This window comes from Conger conger, chromosome 7 (assembly GCF_963514075.1).
Source record: "Conger conger chromosome 7, fConCon1.1, whole genome shotgun sequence".
NCBI lineage: Eukaryota > Metazoa > Chordata > Actinopteri > Anguilliformes > Congridae > Conger > Conger conger.
The window spans coordinates 21,451,572-21,472,064 of record NC_083766.1 but is presented as its reverse complement, the minus strand read 5'-3'; the positions used below and the strand labels follow the sequence as shown (position 1 = coordinate 21,472,064).

The window sequence follows — 20,493 nt, the reverse complement described above, 5'->3', positions numbered from 1 at the left end:
AAGGGGGAATAAGTTCTGTAGGCTCACGTAACAGAGAGAAGCGAGAATTGCAATTACAAGAACGTTTCCCGTAGGCCTGCAATAAACTTGAAAATGACTGCAATCCTGGATCCTGAGACAGACCCCTCCACCACACACTCACAGACACATTCTATGAGGATTCTAGCCTATAACACACACACTGGTGTGTGCTGTGTTTCTTGCCAGTCGCGTATGTGTCGTCCCTAGCCAATCACGGCACAGCCTCTTCGTGAGAAACCCGCGGTGCACTGTCTGCGTATCAGTCCACCTCCGACTAACGCAACGGCGAGTGTTGACCGACCCCGTATGAAAGAAGCATTACTACTCAAAACGCTTGCTGCGATTTACCTTTAGCCAAAGGAGATTTTCCAAAGTGTCGCGTACACGCACTGCGTGGAGGGAAAAAAACTTTGGGTGGATAACCTCGGTTTCGTGACTTGTTTATTTTCTGTAAGGTCAAAATGTGATGCGTTTGGAGTAATTTTCGAGTTCCTTATTTTGCTTTAACTATTATAATTTTACAGTCCAGTTTTTTTTAAAATTAAAACTCACAGTCGTTGCAGTGGTTTTGGCTATTTCTCGATTCTGTTTTGGGATTTTGCTCAACTGTTTTACTCACCTGCAGACACCCTAGCCACTCCCAGTCGCTCTACGGGACAAGCACGGCGGTTAGTGGATGCATCGAGGTGTCAGGTGTGTGAGGGTCAGTAGCGTATAACGGGGCACTAGCGCCCCTCTGGATCGCAAGCTGCCCGCTTCCCCGATGTCCCGCTCGGCGGACAACATGCTTTTCCTGGGAGTACTTCTGAATGTCTTCATTCGAGGTAAGCGTTAATGCTTTAACGAAGCCGTCGGATCTATTTTTTTCTACGCATTTCAGATTCTAATTAGTAGCTTTGTGACGTGCACGACAATTATATTGCCTATTTTCCATGACAGGCAGCAATACTTTAAACTGGCGACGTCTCCTGCTTGTCCGTCACTTTAATTAAGGCTCTTGTCATTTTCTGTTTGGTTGTTGAATATTCCACCTTTCGTTCTGTTTTATTTTTACTAAATGAATTTCCTTGTCCAGACTAATCCGAGGACTAGTGACGGTTTTGTACGGATCACAACTGTGGTGACTGCCTTGTTTTTTAAGCGCTTTCTCATTGCATTACTTTGAAAGTAGCCTATAGGCACTAATCACATGCATGTAGCCTATCTACTGCAATAATACGTAGGCTACATGCATTCATACCCGTTTCATATGCATGTTCAAAACAGGCTTCCATTTCCCTGAACTAGCGGGCTCTGCCGCACGAACTTGAAGCAGCCGAATTTGGTATCGTAGCTACTTTGTGTTAATCTGCACGTCTTGTGTTGGCCTCCACAAACGACATCACCTTTGAAAAAGACCGAAACATGTGTCCAGGAAGGTACGTACACCATATAGTCATGTGAAAGTAGTCTCGCAGTGGAGTCTTTTATAATATGGGATAAAGGAAATATTTAGCTTATTCCAAACGAAGAAAATATAACGGCTTAAAAACTATTCAACATATCTGCAAATATGTACATTTGGCCCGCACCTGTGTCTTGTCTATTTGGTATTCAGTCTAATAGCACGGAAACTTCGTATTGCAACGACCTTTCTAATGAAATGCAGATAACGCAGATAGGTGACAACAATTTAGTTCCGTCCCTTTTTAAAAATGTAGGCAACCCATGTTGCTTTTTTAATTATTATCAATCACCATAAAAGTAGGGTGAAATTAAGTTCAAATTCCTCAAAGCAGCGCATTTCAACACAGCACGACAGACACAATCTGTCAAGGAGACCGTAACGGTGAAATTGGATGAAGATGAGTGAATGGCTCAAGAAAAGCGTGATAATTTTTCTCTCGTTTCAGTCAGAGAGAAGCGTAAACATGGACAGTGCAGCTTCGATTTCAGTGGATATTGGAATATCCAATTCCCAAGTAGCCTAATTAAGGGACTTTAGTATAACATCTGATTTTTACAAAAGTATTATATAAGAAATGATTAAGATAATATTATCACGTTTCTAATTTAGCAATGGTCCGACCCCATCCTTCTTTCTTTTTTCAACTGAATAAGGCGCAAAAATGACCTGCCGTCCCTGCAAAGCGTAACCGGTTATGCCAAGGCGCAGTGTCTGGACCTGCAGTGCTTATATCAGCCCTTTTCTGAAAGTTGGTCAGCGAGACAGAGTGATCTACAGTTATAGGCAGCGTTATGACCGTGGGTATAGATCGCATCATTTCTGAAGGTCTTAAATGCTTTCATCCTTGCCAGCACGGCCAGGGACAATCGGTGCTCGTTTTTTATGGCTGTGTTTTTGTCCACGCGCGCGCGCGCACACACACACTGGATTTAACCTTACGGCTTCTAGGCGACTGAAATGTACCAGTTATCGTCATGCTCAGTAATAAGTGACTCGCTCAACTCAAGATTAATGCAACCCAAGATTGCTGGCAAAAGATAAGGGGATTTATTTATTTATCTATTTAGGCTATTTATTGCCAACATCCAGCGGTACCGTTTAACCTGTGGAATCGCAGGTACCCCAGCCACAAAAAAATATTATTGCGTCACATTATTGCATCATTTTGCAACATTGCTATGTGTTGGGTGAATAGCAAAGCTATATGAATGTTGTTTTACCACTACCAAACCTTTGGACTTTCCCAACTAGCCTACATTGTAAAAATGTTAAAATCAGATTAGGCTATATACTTTATAGCATACAACTGCGTCTAGATGTCCACTCGCAAGCAGTCTTTAAGAGAATCAATCCTTTCATATCCTGATGACTACACACATCCATCACCCCAGAGGTTGGCATCAGGTAGGCAATGCTGCGTAAGAAATATTTTATCCCGTCAGTTTTAAATATGGGACATAGCAGTATCGACGAGTAGAGAGTATTGAACATGTAGGCCTACTCTATTGCGCTTAATGGGCTATTAAGACTTCTTATGTGATCATATACTTGCGACACAACAAAAATATAAGGGCGTCTCGTGGTGAATAAAGTTTTCTGGCACGGTAATCGTTGAATGCGAATTTTATTACCATGTTTCCTCGTAATACCGTGCATAAGCAATAAATAGCAGACAATAACCCAATAAAAAAAACAACAGCGAACACAGCTGAGTTGGTGAGGTAATGCAGCTATTCTGATATGGCAGCCCTACACGGACTGACATATATGATACATATAGTCTTTTAGATTTCCTTACGGGACTGTTGGTTCAGTCCGTCATCTTCCATCAATTCTGAAAAGTAGTCGAATATGGCATGTCCATTCCTTCTAAGATCACAACGTGTCTAAAATACGTAACAGCACTGTGCGGTGATTTACAGTTGCGTTCACCGAGAAATGTGGTGTTTAATAGATAGCATATGCAATTACGTATCGTAAACGCTGATGTTCTTCCAAGAGCAAGATTCTCAACGCTAATAACCCGGTTCCCAATTCTCCTTCTCTTATCGGCCTACCGGACGTGAACCGCAAATTAGGCCTAACGTAACGTTCCCAACAGCAAGTTAGCTCACCATGTCCCGAACAGTGCAACTTGCATGGCGAATAACTAAAAAAAATACTTCCAGATCAGCTTAGTTTTTTTGTTTTGTTTTTGTGTGTGTGTAAATTTTAATTCCGTTTTCAGACAAACTTGGTACGAGTCACATACGCTATCAATTTCGGCATACAGAGACATGGTAATAGTGCTCCACTGTGACATTGTGGTGGGGAAGCTGAACACGGTGAGTATACAATTACATAGCTGCCAACTCTCACGCTTTCGCCGTGAGACACACGCATTTGCCTGTTTTCACACGCAAATGCGTGTGTCTCACGCCGAAAGCGTGAGAGTTGGCAGCTATGCAATACATGGTATGGAGACTTATAAACCAAATTGATGGGTTATACATGTTGTTACATTTTTACAATTTCACAACATGAACATGTAGGCTAGCCTCTTACGCGTGGACCAACAAGAAACGGTCAGATGTTCTGCTCTTCTAAGCAACAACTTCCAAAAAAATTCAAAAAGATAGCTTCCGTTGGCCGTTTTGTTTTCGTTACGTACTTTAGGATACTCTACTGAAAACAGGAAATACATAAATGCCAAGCAAACACCCTGCGATAAAAACATGTTCAAAGATAGATTATCCATCTAATTGTAAACAACCTCCACGCTCACCTCCACTCAGACCAGTGCCCCCCAACCTCGTGTATGCTGGTATTTGTTCCAGGTCGCCAAGACAGGATTTTGACAAGCTGTTGATTTCTCTTATTTCGGCGCTTTCATGTTCAGAATAATTATTTACCCTAAGCCATAATATGTCAGAAATAGCTGTACATGCCATGCCTGTACATAATCCCTAGAGAAACGAAAAGCTCCTTAAGAAAAATACAATTCTGGCATTGCAACTGTGGTTGGACGAAAACCAGCAAACGGGGGTCCACAGAATCAAGGTTACAAACCACTGACCCGGACAATTCGCTTCACAGTCGGCAGAGTGTAGTTTCACCCATCCACCACAAGGTGGAGTTCTGTCACAGGGTTACTGCGCCGTGTAACTCTACCTTTAGGTCACAATGTAATCAGTGTCGATTTGTATCTGTGTGCCAGATGCGCACGCAGGTGTTCGTTAACAGAGGGAAACAAAAGGACAAAAATGCGTCACGCATTTCATTTACCTCAATATTGACGTTACGGTGAACAGGTGGTGAGTTCGGTAAACATGGCAGACTGCACCTCCCCTCACCATTAAAATAATACAGCGTCTGTAGCGAGATGACAACATAACTTTTAATGCATCTGCATTATGGAATCTGTTGTAATAACGTTTGAAGCGTTAGCATTTCGTTTAACAAGGTAAATGGCGTGCTCCATAAGCTTATTTCACAATAAAGTATAAAGCATATTTGTCGCAATTAAAGATCTCGAGAAAGACCAAAATAGAAATCATACAAACATGGTGGTATCGGTCAATTTACAGCAAAATAATATTGTAAACCCAAAAGAATAATAAATGAATACACATAAATAAATACATAAATAAATGCTTGAGTGCATTTATCTAGTGTCACTGTTTTCCAGTTGAACTTGGGGATGTTGATGTGGCCTGGTCAAGAAATCCTATTCACATATGGAATGGGAATATTTCAGGACTTCTGGGAACCCTTGTCCAAAATATCTTTAATGACCACCCGTCAGGACATCAGTTTATCAGGATCGAGTAAGATGAGGCAGATTCATTAATGGTTGAATTCCAGTCTGGAATCACCGATGCTGTATACCACAGAAGGGTCTAGTTAAAATGTGTCTAGTATTTTTATTTTTATTTTTCACATTTTTGGGTCCTGTTTTCTAATCCATGCACCTTGATAGTTCCCTTTTTTTCCTGCAAAAGAGGCCCATTCAACCAGGAGATACCCATCCACCCAGTGTGCAAGTTAAAGGTATCACCATTATGGATACCCCAGTGACAAAAGGTCACTGTACTCCACTAAGAGGATGTGCTGGACACCATATAATACAACCATATAATACATACCAAAAAGGTAATCATTTGTGAGCTAACCTAGAGCCGGTAAGAGACGAACAGGGATCCTGGTCAAGTCAAGTCAATTTCACAGAAAACTATCACAAATGTGTTTTACAGAATAACAGAAGGGGGAAAAGGGGGTAAACACACAGCATGAACCCCCAAATAGCAACACATGAGGTTAAACCCCCCCCCGGGGGGGGAGCAAAAGCTCCCTGATGGGAAGAAGTCTCGGGGGAGAACCCGTCTATAGAGGGGGAACCCGTTCTCCGCTGGCGAGCTTGGTGTGAAGTAAAGGTAGAAATGTAATAAGGAATCTATCACAGCGATTCAAATGGCTTGAGCTGGACTGAAGGTAATAAAGCAGCTGGAGAGGGAGAAAGTCCAGACGAGGGGAAGTGTAGTGTGCGGTTTAGAGAGGCAGGGTGATGTATATGTGGCTCCAGGCTGCGTGAAGGCGTGGGGTCCGTAAGGGACAGAGTCTGATGAAGGAAAATGACCAAATTTAGTACAGAAACGTGTGTCTGTGTGTGTGCATGAGTGTGTGTGTGTGTGTGTGTGTGTTTCTGCATGAGTGTGTGTGCATGAGTATGTGTGTGTGTGTGTGTCTCTGTGTGTATGAGTGTGTGTGTGTGTTTCTGCATGAGTGTGTGCATGAGTATGTGTGTCTGTATGTGCATGAGTGTGTGTGTGTATCTGTGTGTGTATGAGTGTGTGTGTGTTTCTGCATGAGTGTCTGTGTGTGTGTGCATGAGCATGTGTGTGTGTTTGTGTGTTTCTACATGAGTGTGTTTGTGTGTCTGTGTCCAGGTGTGTGTGTGTGTGTGTGTGCATGAGTGTGTGTATGTCTGTCTATGCATGTGTGTGTGTTTCTGCATGAGTGTATGTGTGTGTCCATGTGTGTGCGTGTGTGTGTGTGTTTGTTTTCCAGTGTCAGGTGGACGTATTGCAGTACTTCGTATAATTTAGGGCTGGGCTGATGGCTTCTATGTGATGATGTCACTTGCTTGCCTGGTAGCCTGCGGGCCTGTTCACATAGCAGAAGTGCAGGTGAACCACCTTGTCCAAGGGCACGACGGCAGCACTGAGATTAGCATTCGAATCCTCAGAGCCTCAGGGAAAACAATTCAACCACTTCCCCGTGACCGTGACCGAACCTGCCGCTTCATACTGCCTCGGCACGTTAGCCCACAGAGCCCAGGCATCCCAGAGTCACTGTGGACGTTACTGTTTCTACCGTGAACATCCTTACCAGGAGTCTGCCGTGTAACGTCCTTACCCAGGGCTGTCCAGTATTCCCATTCTGAGAACATTTGCTCCTGAAAATGAATGTGTGCTAACTGGAAAAATAATTAGGACATCTGCTAATTGGGATGCATTAGTTTCTTTCTACATTTTGAAACTTTGAGGCACAGGCCCTGTTTCCGGAACTATGTCCTGTAACATCCTTACCTGACTCTACCCTGTAACATCCTTACCTGACTCTACTCTATAATATCCTTACCTGACTCTACCCTGTAACATCCTTACCTGACTCTACCCTATAATGTCCTTACCTGACTCCACTCCATAACATCCTTGCCTGACTCTACACTATGATATCCTTACTTGACTCTGCCCTGTAACATCCTTACCCTACTACCCTATAGCATCCTTACCTGACTGTACCCTGCAATATCATTACCTGAGTCCACCCTGTAAGTTCTTTACCAACTCTACCCTGTAACACCCTTACCTACTGCACCCTGTAACATCCTTACATGACTACCCTGTAACATCCTCACGATCTTTCTGTGCGCAATTGACCTTGCCTGGTGCATTTGAACCAACCAAGAGGACCAGAAGGCGAGGTTTGCCCTTTTCGAAAGTATTTTACAGGTTCCAAAACACCAGATAAGCTCAGTAAAGCATCAAGTATTTGAATCCAAAGTAATTACATGTTTGACCCAGGTCTGCTGACCTGTAACATCCTTCCCAGGACAGTGCTCTGTCCTCCACTGCTTTCTCTATGTCCTGCCGATGGAGCGTTAAACTGACGCTCCGACCCTCCCCGATCATTAAAGATCATTATTGTCTCAATGAGTGGGAAGCAGATTCTAAACCTGGCTCTCTCAATCTGTCCAGTTAATCATCCTTCTGTGTAATTATCTAATTATACCCCTCCCACTCTGCCATAGCTGATGTGTGGTGGGTGTGCTTGTGTGTGAGAGTAAGAGAGAGAGAGAGAGAGAGAGAGAGTATCCTCTGTACATGTATCTGTGTTTGTGGGAGCGTATGTGTGCATGTGTCTCTAAATTACATGAGGGGTCCCCTGGTGTATGAGAGTATAAATCAACAAGCAAGGTTTCAAGGGATAAGTGTGCAGATTTGCATATATATGTACACGTTTATATTCACCAAAGTGGTAAACCGTGGGTGGGTAAACCAGCTGCGTTGAATCTTTTTTAGATTGTCTTGGATGACAAAACATGTTACAGTGTTTTGTCAGTTTATTTATTTATTTATTTTGTTTGTGCCTTGTAGTGTAGGATGGGTTTCAGCATTGTAGACTTTACGGTTCTTGAGATGAAGTCTTGTATCCCCTATAAGAAACCAAAAATTAATTGCTAATTCTCGGGAGGTTATATAGCACAGAATTTTTGAGAAGAACATCTTGTATCATGTTGCGGTGCTGTAATTGCAGTTGTTCTAGGCGGTCCTTGGATGGACGGGTGTTGATTAATACAGCGGAGAGCAATCGGGAGAAGAATCTAGCAAAACTCACACACGTATAATTTTGCTCCAACTGCCCGGTGAATGACAGTACTCCACATTGAATGACAGTACTCTTCAGTGCATGACAGTACTCCACATTGAATGACAGTATTCCACAGTGAATGACAGTATTCCACAGTGAATGACAGTACTCCACATTGAATGACAGTACTCCACATTGAATGACAGTATTCCACAGTGAATGACAGTACTCTTCAGTGCATGACAGTACTCCACATTGAATGACAGTATTCCACAGTGAATGACAGTACTCTTCTGTGCATGACAGTACTCCACATTGAATGACAGTACTCCTCAGTGATTGACAGCACTCCACAGCACAGTTATTGACAGTACTCCACAGTGGATGAGTACTTGTCAATGCATGGCAGTACTCCACATTGAATGACAGCTCCTCTCAGTGATTGACAGTACTCCACAGTGAATGACAGTACTCAGTGATTGACAGTACTCCTGAGTGATTGACAGTACTCCTCAGTGGATAACAGTACTCAGTAATTGACAGTACTCCTCAGTGATTGACAGTACTCAGTGATTGACAGTACTCCTCAGTGGATAGCAGTACTCAGTGATTTACAGTAGTCCTCAGTAGATGACAGTACTGCTCAGTGATTGGCAGTACTCCTCAGTGGATAACAGTACTCAGTGATTGACAGTACTCCTCAGTAGATGACAGTACTCCTCAGTGGATAACAGTACTCAGTGATTGACAGTACTGCTCAGTGATTGACAGTACTCCTCAGTGGATAACAGTACTCAGTGATTGACAGTACTCCTCAGTGGATAACAGTACTCCTCAGTGATTGACAGTACTCCTCCGTGGATGACAGTACTCAGTGGAGTTGGTTTCAGACGGAGCTCTTTGGTGTAAGGGGAGGCGCAGTGACAGCAGCAGTGATTGAGCTGTAATGACAGGTGGAGCTGGAGCTTGTGGATCGATGACATCATCTCATGTGCTGAGTGGGTTTTGTCCAAGAGCTACAGGGCTCACAGCATGGAGTAGACTTCCTGCTCTGTGTGTGTGTGTGTGTGTGAGGAAAGTGTATGTGTGTGTATGTGTGTGAGAGAGAGAGAGTGTTTGTGTGTGTGTGTGTGTGTGTGTGAGAGAGAGAGAGAGAGGAGTGTGTGTGAGGTGTGTGTATATGTGTGTGTGTGTGTGAGGAGTGTGTGTGTGTATGTGTACAGTGCGCATACATCTTTGTGTGTGTGTGTGTGTGTGCGTGTGTGTGTGTGTGAAGAGTGTGTGTGTGCATACAGAGTGCATGCATGCGTGTGTGTGTGTGTGTGGGTGCTTGCTTATGGCAATGTGTCTGCATTAATGTACAGGGTGGAAGTGACGTGCTACTCAGGTGAGCTGTGGCTTGCTTACCTCAGCACCTTACTGGCCCGAGAGTTAGTTCACTGGTTGGCAGAAGGGGTTTTATTGAATTGCTTTGTTGTTTATTTCATATCTCTTTCCAGTGGTGTAGTATAGAATTAATTTGTTACCAGTGATGCGGTGGTACTAAGATAAGGTGGTGGGGCCCTTTTTCGGGTTTTGTTTTGAAGTGTGTTTGAGGTGGATAAGAGGGGTGTGTAGCCTGCAGCAAGCTGGTTCCTCTTCATCCTCACTTTATTATTTTGGCCTCCTGGCCCCAGTTGGACAGGAGATTTCCGCTTAGTTGTGTTGTGTGCTGTGTGCTATGCGTTGGTCTCTAGTTTCCATTCCGCTGACACATTGATGGATTCCACCAATGACTGACAGATTAATTTTTTTTAACGTAATTGTGGTGTTCTGGAGAAAATTGCATGTCATCTTCATGAATAGACAGCTGGTGATTTGTACGCAGAGCTGGTCGGGATCAATGAGACATATAAGCGCCTGCTTAAGGCTTTCAACTCCAAATTATTCATTCTACTCTCAGTGCCCACTTTATTAGGTAGACCTGTACACCAGCTTGTTAATGCAAATATTTAGTCAGCCAATCATGTGGCAGCAACTAAATGCATAAATGCAGATGAGGTCAAGAGGTTCAGCTGTTGTTCAGAATGGGGAAGAAATGTGATCTAAATGACACACACGTGGAATGATTGTTGGTGCAAGACAGGGTAGTTTGAGTATCAGCAAAAGGTGTGAAAAACATCCAGTTGGCAGCAGTTCTGGGGGCAAAAGCCTTGTTAATGAGAGAGGGCGGCCTGTAGCGTAGTGGTTAAGGTACGTGACTGGGACCCGCAAGGTCGGTGGTTTGATCCCCGGTGTAGCAGCAACCTGCACAGCCGTTGGGCCCTTGAGCAAGACCCTTAACCCTGCATTGCTCCACGGGAGGATTGTCTCCTGCTTCGTCAAATGAACTGTATGTCGCTCTGGATAAGTGTGTCTGCTAAATGACACCAAGTTAACGGGAGGTCAGAGAAGGGCCAGACTGGTCAAAACTGAAGGTGACAGTAACACAAATAACCACACAAATAATTACAATAGTGGTATGCAGAATGGTATTTCTGCAATACGTCAAACAATACATCAAACCTGTAAGTGGATAGGCTACAGCAGCAGCAGAAGGCCAATAAGTCTAATAAATACCTAATAAAGTGCTCACTAAGTGTATATTCAGCATATATCATTTGGGTTGGGGTGGGTTCGGGGTCATCCAAATCAGATCTTGCTGTGGAAGACTATGTACACTTAAAGTGTTGATGAAATGTCTGTCAAATGTCCGTTCTCCTCCAATTACTGTTATTTTCATGCAGTGGCGTGCAGCCTCATTTGACGTCCCCCTCCTCATTTGATGTCAGTCAAATCGACTCCCCACCCTTCAAAATCTCCCCCCTCTGGAAGATCCGCTTCACTCGCATATACGCCATATCACTTTTGCTTCAGCTTGTTTTGAAGGGATGACTTCGAACCAATCATATGCGTGCTTGTGTCTGTTTATTCGCCAGCAGTCAGATAAAGTTGTTTTGCCCAGCCATTTGATAAAGATGTTCTGGTTAAGAGTTGATCCAGTAGGAAGAAGACAAATATGTGCATGGCTGGAACAACATAGAATGTCCCAAGTGTATATATTTGACGTGAAACACAGTACATATATCAGAGAGCTTGCTGCTTTGTTTCAGAGAAAGCACAGTGCTGATGTATTGTGCATTCTCTCCATGCTCTCCATGCTGCCTTATCACAGTGGGCCTTTCCTGAACAATTTGGATTACTGTATATATTTTTCCTCTACACTGCTTAAGGCTCAAAGGCTAGCATCAACATTGTTTGTACGAGTACTTGTAATTGTTCCATTCATTGGTTCTTTCATTTCGATATTTGTTAGCCAGAGAAACTTTCAGAATGTTCTGGAACAACATGCGCTTTCATTGGATTCGTCGGTGGCTTGCTCATTCTGTGACAGTAAAGTTGCGTTTGTGGCGATGCTTGTTTCTGTGTGTGTGTGTGTGTGTATGTGCATGTATGTGTGTGTGGGATTCTGTCTGCAGTGTGTGTGTTGGTGTGTGTCTGTGTTTGTCTGGTTAGTGTGCTTGTGTATGTGCATGTATGTGTGTGCATGTATGTGTGTGTGGGATTCTGTCTACATCGTGCGTGTTGGTGTGTGTCAGTGTGTGTCGGTGTTTGTGTGTGAGTGTGTGTTTACATGTACGTGTGTGTGTGTATGTGTGTGTGAGTGTTGATTCCGTTTACAGTGTGTGTTGGTGTGTGTCAGTGTTTGTGTGTGTGAGTTTGCGTGTACGTATGTGTGTGTGTGTGTGTGTGTGTGTGTGTGTGTGTGTGGGATTCTGTTTACAGTGTGTGTTGGTGTGTGTCAGTGTTTGTGTGTGTGTGTGTGTGAGTTTGCATGTACGTGTGTGTGTGTGTGTTTGGGATTCTGTTTACAGTGTGTGTTGGTGTGTGTCAGTGTTTGTGTGTGTCAGTGTGAGTTTGCATGTACGTGTGTGTGTGTGTGGGATTCTGTTTACAGTGTGTGCTGGTGTGTGTCAGTGTTTGTGTGTGTGTGTGTGTGTGTGCGTGTGTGTGTGTGGAATTCTGTTTACAGTGTGTGTTGGTGTGTGTCAGTGTTTGTGTGTGTGAGTGTGAGTTTGCGTGTACGTGTGTGTGTGTGGGATTCTGTTTACAGTGTGTGTTGGTGTGTGTCAGTGTTTGTGTGTGTGAGTGTGACTTTGCATGTACGTGTGTGTGTGTGTGTGTGTGTGGGATTCTGTTTACAGTGTGTGTTGGTGTGTGTCAGTGTTCGTGTGTGTGAGTGTGAGTTTGCATGTACGTGTGTGTGTGTGTGTGTGTGTGTGTGGGATTCTGTTTACAGTGTGTGTTGGTGTGTGTCAGTGTTCGTGTGTGTGAGTGTGAGTTTGCATGTACGTGTGTGTGTGTGTGTGTGTGTGTGTGTGTGTGTGTGGGATTCTGTTTACAGTGTGTGTTGGCGTGTGTCACAGTGCGTGACAGTGTTTGTCTGCTTTTGAGACATTAACCTCTGCTGTCGCTGTGTGAATGAAGCCATCAGCTCTGCTTCACTGCTGAGCAATAATCCCCAGTGACTGAGATCAATATCTGCATTAATAACGGTAATAACTGACTTCACAGGCAATCAGAAGCCCAGAATCAACACTAGATACTGAAAGCTCTCTTATACCTGCACTAAGGAAGCGATTGAACACATTTGACTAATCAGAAACACCTGTGAAGCAATTTGTCCCAAATATTATGGTGCCCTGAAATGGGAACACTATGGCTGCCTTCAAAACTATACACTCGCATACTACTCATCTGAAATTTCAGGCAGATTTTCACTGAAATGTAGTACAAGTAGAATGCTAAGTATGCAGTTTCGAACACAGCTTATGTATACAAGTGTCATTTCTTGTCATTTAAAAAAACACTTATAAGTAAAAGCTGCACGTGAACATATGCAACCAATAGTGTGTATACTATGCATCGCTCTTTAATAGTTTAATTACAAATCTAAAAGTGTGGGATTATTGGGCTCACAGTGCTGTATATCACAGGTGGAATCTTTGTCCGTATTCATCTTTCTTTTGTACTTTAGGCCTCTCTGTTCCTCCTCTACCTCTCTTTCCATCTTCTCTAAATATTGTCTCATCTCTCCTTCTGTGCCAGATCCCCTCATCTCATGTTCACCTTCCACAGATCTAGAGATGGGCTTTAATTACACAGTGCAGAGAGCGGATGGTTGCCGTGGTGATAGGTCTCCCAGCGTTTCCCCTGATTGGGAGCAGTGTGATTCCCAGGTGTCCTTGTTCTCCGGGGCTTAGACATTTACCCCAGGCCCAGCTGTGCGAACAGAAAACGTTTTTAACTCTTTGGTAAATGGTTGGCATTTGTATAGCGCCTCACACGCCAACAACGATTGCCTGCCATGCAAGGCACCAACCAGCTCGTCAGGAGCAATTGGGAGTTAGGTGTCTTGCTCAGGGACACTTCGACACACCCAGGGCAGGATCGAACCGGCAACCCTCCGACTGCCAGACGACTGCTCTTACCTCCTGAGCCAATGTCGCCTTTAAATGTGTGATTACAATGCTCTTAAATTAACACTGTAATTAACACTCCAGTGCTGAGGTAACAGTCAAACATTGGTCACACTTTACAATAAGGTTCATGAATTGGCATAAATTCATGTAGTTGTTAAGCATAAATTAATGATGTACAAATACATTAACTCGGCATGAAATTACCTTTTGATTAGTTAATGTATTTTGTTACCTACTAACAAATGTGTTAATATTTATACATTAGCAAACCATAGGATAAACGTATAATTAGTTAACCATTAACAAATACATTAACAGTTTTTTTGAAACTCCAATATGAATTGGCAATAAATAGTTGTGAACATTAAATAATGATGTACAAATAATTAACAAAGCTGTATAGATTAAGGACAGATTCTCAGTAGTTAGTTAACTGTGACATTGGTTAATGGTCATGTAACCTTATTGTAAAGTGCTACTAAAACATTCAAATAGTGCTGCTGAGGCTGTGATCCGGATTGCTGGCCCAAGGACCAATCGTGGTCCAGTTCCCAAGTAATTCTGCAGATTGGAAAAAATTATTTGTCAAATTTTATTGTTGTTAGGTATATATATATATATTTTACATTACATGGCTGACGGTAAAGATAACACCACAATTAAAAGATAAAATTATGTCCATCCCTTATTTTAACTGTAAGCATTTAATTCAAAACTCTGTACATGCACTACAGTATATGCGGGTAGGCTGTAATTAAATTCCTCTTCAATTCTATAGTTGTGGCCCCCGCAGTTTTAGTGAGCAGCTACAGAACAGACTCCCAGAGTTAGTTTCAGGTTCCCTTCCCCATTAAGGATGTACGGTATCGGTTAGTTAATAAGACCATCTGCCAAGTATGTAAATAACAAAATGTAAAATTTGGGAATTGTTATCAGGTTGGTGGCATACAAGCCCCAGCGCTACAGAATATGCTGATGATGCTGGCTTCAGGCCTGGAAGCCTTAAGCATGAGACTGCTGTGCTGCTTAGCACAGTGCTAACCGGGTCCTGTAAGGCTGTTTTTCTCCTCTTCCTGAAGCTCATTGTCAACAGCAATACAAAACAAAACATGCTCACCGTTTAACTCAACAGTGTGACTTTCCCGGGAGGTGGGTGAGATCTTTCAATATAATGGGGGTAATATTGCCTGGAATTGCAATTTGTTCAAGACAAAAAGGTGTAATCCAATCAATTTCCTGTTCATTATCGATGCAACAAACTGACAAATCTGAACGAACATTTTAGCCTTTTAGTTGTTGCTAGCTCACTGGATCCTTGGCAAAGGGCATTAACTGGTGCCAAGCTGGTTGGCCTTGACCTCAGGAGGCAATACCGCAACCTGGAAGTGAAAGCCAGACAGAAAAGACTGAAGAAGAGAGGGGGGGGGGGTTAATCTTGCAATTCTGAAGCCTGCAGTTTCTGCAGTTCAAACCCCACTGTTCAGTCTGGCTGTCATAGGGAACACTGAGGGGCCTTTTATAAATACCCAGCTATACCACTGTGTGTTATACTGTATATAAGCTGAGCAAGACATCCAGGCAAATGCAGCTCAGGATGGGGGCATTACGGGGGTCACAGGGGCAGAAGGATGGGGGTAATAGAACTGGAACGGATGGTGGATAGAAGGTCCAGGAGGGAAAGCTAAGATGGGTATAGATAGAGATGTCATCAGAGCGGAAGAGAAATGGATCATGGTTTTATCCATGATCCTTTTCACCTGTGATACCTTCTCCTTTCTTCAATTTCCGTTGACAGCCCACTCTCCTTATTTATGCTTTCACTTTATACAGATGGGAGACGGGGACAGGGGTTACGGATAGAGATGGGATCACAGTACAGAGAGAGCCTCAGCTGGAAGTCGAAATCCCCGCCGCAGGGGGGGTTCTGGGCTGAGCTGGCCTCCCCACAGACTGCAGAAAGAGATCTTTTAACTGCTGCCATTTCATCCATCCGTCTGCCTTTCTTCTTCCCCTTTTGTGACCTGAATTTAACCCCACAGACCGACGAGGGGGTGTCTGTTGTCGAGTACTGTCTGCGGACAGGAAGGCACGTTAACGTTCGTGTGTCTGTCTCTCTGTGAATATGTGATAACTTTTTTCTGATTGCTAGGGTAGTGTGCGAATGTGTTCCGGTCCCTACGGATACTTACCTTCTCATGAATGCTTTAGTTGCTTGAAGGACAGGTACCGTCTCAGAAATTCAGTGACAGTAGAGGTACACTTTTGGTATTCACGGATCAAATTTCCCAAATGTACCCTGAATGTATAGTAAAGTTCTCTTTGGGTACAAATCTCCAAGCAAAAAAGGTACAAATTAATTATATATTGCTGGGTTGGGGTACAAATTTATGTACCTATAGGGCACCACCCCAGCGACAGGAATTTGTACCTTTTTAGGCACTTTTCATACCTTTATTTCTGAGAGTTTTTGAATATGTACTGTAATATCACAAACCTTTTCTGATTACTAAGGTGCTGTGGGAATGTCTTCTGGTCCCTACAGATACTTTCCTTCTCATTAATGGTTAAGTTGACGGACAGCTATAATGGAAAGGTTGCAGGTTTTATTCCCAGGTGGGATTTTTCCCCTACAATGCATTATTCATGACTAATCTGCTCAAGATATGACCATATTCAAAGTAATATTAGACCTGTTGTGCACGTGTGTGTGTGTGTGTGTGTGTGTGCATGCGTGCATGCGTGCGTATGTGTGCGTGTGCGTGTGTGTCTGTGCAGGGCGGGGGGGGAGGGGGGGGGTACACATGTGTGAAGTGGTGAGTCATGGTATACCCATGGTACAGCCTACACCTGACCTGGTGAACACATGACTGTGTGTGTGTGTGTGTGTGTGTGTGTGTGCGTGCATGCATGCATGCAACCCTGTGAGGGTGTGTTTGTGTGTGTTTTTGTATATGGGTTTACTTGTGTTTGTGTGCTTGAGTGTGTGTCTGTGTGTGTGCGTGTGCTTTAGTATATGCTTTACTTTTGTGTGTGTGGGTGTGTGTGTGTCTGCATGTACTGTGTGTCTGTGCCTATGTGTGTGTGTGTGCGTGTGTGTGTGAAACAGTCTAAATTACCCATAGCCCACATGGAGAGTTTGTGATTGAAACCACGCTGTGTCTGTTTGACTTTAACCACACTTTGTGCTTAGAGTCAGCATGTGTTTAATTGGATGGTGCTGCCTTTTAATCACGGTAGCCGTCTGCGAGCCGGTGTGATTTCAGACCCAAACGGCGCTCACAAAATTTAATCTGTGCCTCCAGTGCTCTGCCCATTTAACTCTGAAAAAGTAACTCCGGCTTTTCAAAGTGCAAACTTTCTTCACAACCGCTTACGCAATTATTACCTTTGTTCCAAAGATAGAGAAAGAAAGAAGCTTCACTCTTCTTCCTGGCTATATCCATCATCCTCCCCTTCATCTGTCTCTCTCTCGTGTCCTTCCCTCTATCTCTCTTTCCTCCGCCAAATTGGAACTCCCCTTTGTAATTGTATGCCTGTCTTTTTGATGTAACATCGGCAGCATGAAATTCAGCTGCCAGCTGACACTGCTGTTCAATCCCACATCCATCAGCCGAGCCACCGTGCTCAGACACCAGAGCACTGGAGAGCTGGGGCAGGCAGGTGCCTGGATAGACCAGAGGGGGCGCTGTTGCGCGAGGAAGTTCATGTTTAAGAGGTAGCTTTGAATTAAATATTACATTACATTACATTAATGGCATTTGGCAGATGCTCTTATCCAGAGCGAGGTACAGTTTATTAGACTAAGCAGGAGACAATCCTCTTCGGAGCAGTGCAGGGTTAAGGGCCTTTCTCAAGGGCCCAACAGCTGTGCGGATCGTATTGTGGCTACACCGGGGATTGAACCACAGACCTTGTGGGTGCCAGTCATGTACCTTAACCACTAGGCTAAAGGCCGCCCCTACTGTGCATCAGATCAAATATATCATTGGGTCAAATATGTAATTGTCTAGTAATTGATTCAAATACTTTCCTGTGCCTGATTGATCTTGACTGGTGCGATTGAGCCAAGCAAGAGCCACACAACTTCTGCATGCATGCTGTAGTCCTTGGATCATCAAATCTGGTCCTCTAATCCGGTCCTCAAATCCAGCCCTGGTTTTCTTTGCTCCTGGGTACTTAACTGAACAATTAGTGCTACTGATTGGCCAGACTGTCTTCATACCTGACTCCCAGGTTAAGGGGGGGTGGAAAACCCACAGTTCTCGGTACCTGAGGACTGCGAGCTGCTGATCCCTGCTGTACTGTCTGTCCACAGTGGCACCCCCTGGCTCTACATACTCTGTACCTCAGCGACATTAACATTTCAACTGCCTACAAACATATAATGTCTGTGTATCAGTCTGTAAGATGTATAACTGAAAGGGTGAGGCGGTATCTGTTACGAACTCTGTTGTAAGCTTTTGTTTACATTTGTGAATCTTTGCTGCTCACGTGATTGTTTTATCCTTACTTCCGGTTTACCCTAGAATGGCCTTTTCCACGTCCGCCGTTTGTACTGATCAGGGCAGACTAGCTCTGCAAACCATTGCGTGTGACTTGTTGATTATTGATTGCGTTGACTTGTGTATGACCGTATTTTTTGTTTGACTTTCGACTCTCGCCTAGCCCTTTTCATTTGTTTGCTTTTGATTGGATTTTGACCCTTTCCTTGTCCTTTTCAACTCTGATTCTTTCCTAGCCCTGTTTGTTTTGTTTGTCCCAGTGTATCACTCATGCTCGACCCAGTTCACCCACTTTGACTCTGTTTTGCCCCTCTGCTCGTCATATAGTTACTCCAGTTATGTAGAGCGTTTCCAGCTGGATTGCATCCTTCCATTAGGACACTGTTTGTTATTTTGTTTGTTGTTTTTCCTTTATTATTTTTAAAGGCAATTTTAGTGCTGTTCTAATCTCCGGTTGACTACACACTGCTTTGTGCCTGGTAAACCTTAAAAGACTAACCAGTTTTATTTAGGTTCAATTAGGCAGATAGGAAAGGAGTTACTTGTCAGTCTGCAGTTTTCATTCCCACCCCCGGTCCAAGCTCTATTTCCCTATCCTTTACCCTGTCACGGTTGGACCCAAGACCAGGTCGTAACCGTATCCATGCTGCAATTACTGCTACTTCATTTTCTTCTGGATGCCTTTGGATGAAATTCTGTACAGTACCCCCATCTGTCACGGTTGTAAATGTTTGGCAAATGGTAAATGGTTATTCAAAGCGCTGTACAATTCATGCTTCTCATTCACCCTTCATACACTCAGTCACACACCAACAGTGATTGGCTGCCATGCAAGGCACCAACCAGCTTGTCAGGAGCATTTAAGGGTTAGGTGTCTTTCTCAGGGACACTTCGACACACCCAGGGCCAAGGTCTGCAGTAACTCACTGTCGCCCCCTACCTTCCAGGAAGTGTACAGGCGTCCTCCTCCCTGCCAGTAGTGGACTGTCTGGAGGCGGAGCAGAGGTGCGCAGTGGAGGCCGCGTGTAGCGCCTGGTACCAGGAGCTGGAGTACTGCGCCTCCCAGGAAGCGGTGTCTCCCCTGGGGCCCGAGGCCCGGCACAGGTGCCTGAAGGCCCAGAGCTCCCTGGAGGACTACCGCCCCCTGCTGGACTGCAAGTGCCAACGCGGGTCCAGGCGCGAAGGAGGCTGCCTGAAGGTGTACTGGACTGTGCGGTTCTCACAGGGTAAGTGTGTGTGTGTGTGTGTGTGTATGAATCTGTGTTTCATTTGTTGCTTTTCAATCAAGTTTTTGTTGTGTGATGTGAGTGTGTCCGTGTTTGTGCATGTCAGTGTGTGTTTGATTGTGTGATGTGTGTGAGTGTGTTTAGATTGTGTGACAGACACCTCATTCCTCTCCTCAGGACATGAGGAGTATGATGTGTGTGAGTGTGTGATGTCAATGTGTGTGTGTGAGTGTGTGTTTGATGGTGTGGTGTGTATGTCTGAGTGTGTGTATTGTGGTGTGTGAGTGTGTGTGTGTTTGGTGGTGTGGTGTGTGTGTGAGTGTGTTTTTGATGGTGTGGTGTGTGTGTGCGCGTGTGTGTTTAGTTGTGTGATGGACACCTCGTTCCTCTCCTCAGGACATGAGGAGTATGATGTGTGTGTGGGTCTGTGTTTGGTGGTGTGTGTGTGAGTGTGTGTTTGGTGGTGTGGTGTGTGTGTGCGTGTGTGTTTGGTTGTGTGATGGACACCTCGTTCCTCTCCTCAGGACATGAGGAGTATGATGTGTCTCCATATGAAGATGTGGAGCTAGACCTGGGGAGAAACATGGCCACGTCCCGGATGGCCTCTATAATGTCAGGTACTGTCTGTCTTTCAAGGTCCTCCTGCATCCCAGCATTCCCCCTGCTCTGCGCGGTCACTGGCCACAGGTCTTCCATTGTACTGTATGTCTTGTTTGTTGGTACTATTAAAAAAATAGTACCTTGCTAGAACAATACTTTTAAAATGGTGCCAGTGCATAAATGGTGCTTTAACTTATACCTTCTTTAAAATAAACAGCAAATTATGACATTAAATAATGCCCCTTATATTTATTTGTTTTTATAGTTTAAATCACTCCAGGTTCTTGTTGTTACTCAGCACTTAATTGATCAATTAAAGCAGTTAATTACACAGTTAACTCACC

The 20,493-nt window shown here is 44.0% G+C and overlaps 1 protein-coding gene across 1 annotated transcript in view; it reads left to right on the top strand.

Annotated features, from left to right (window-relative positions):
* The first annotated feature begins 335 nt into the window (after nt 1-335).
* Nucleotides 336-20,493, top strand: part of LOC133133901 (GDNF family receptor alpha-4-like) — a 32,473-nt gene continuing 12,315 nt past the window's right edge. Inside the window, exons 1-3 of the mRNA XM_061250183.1 lie at nt 336-845; nt 19,271-19,549; nt 20,074-20,166. Of these exons, the coding sequence (XP_061106167.1) occupies nt 785-845; nt 19,271-19,549; nt 20,074-20,166 (433 nt within the window). The 5' untranslated portion in view covers nt 336-784. The remainder of the gene's footprint in view (nt 846-19,270; nt 19,550-20,073; nt 20,167-20,493) is intronic.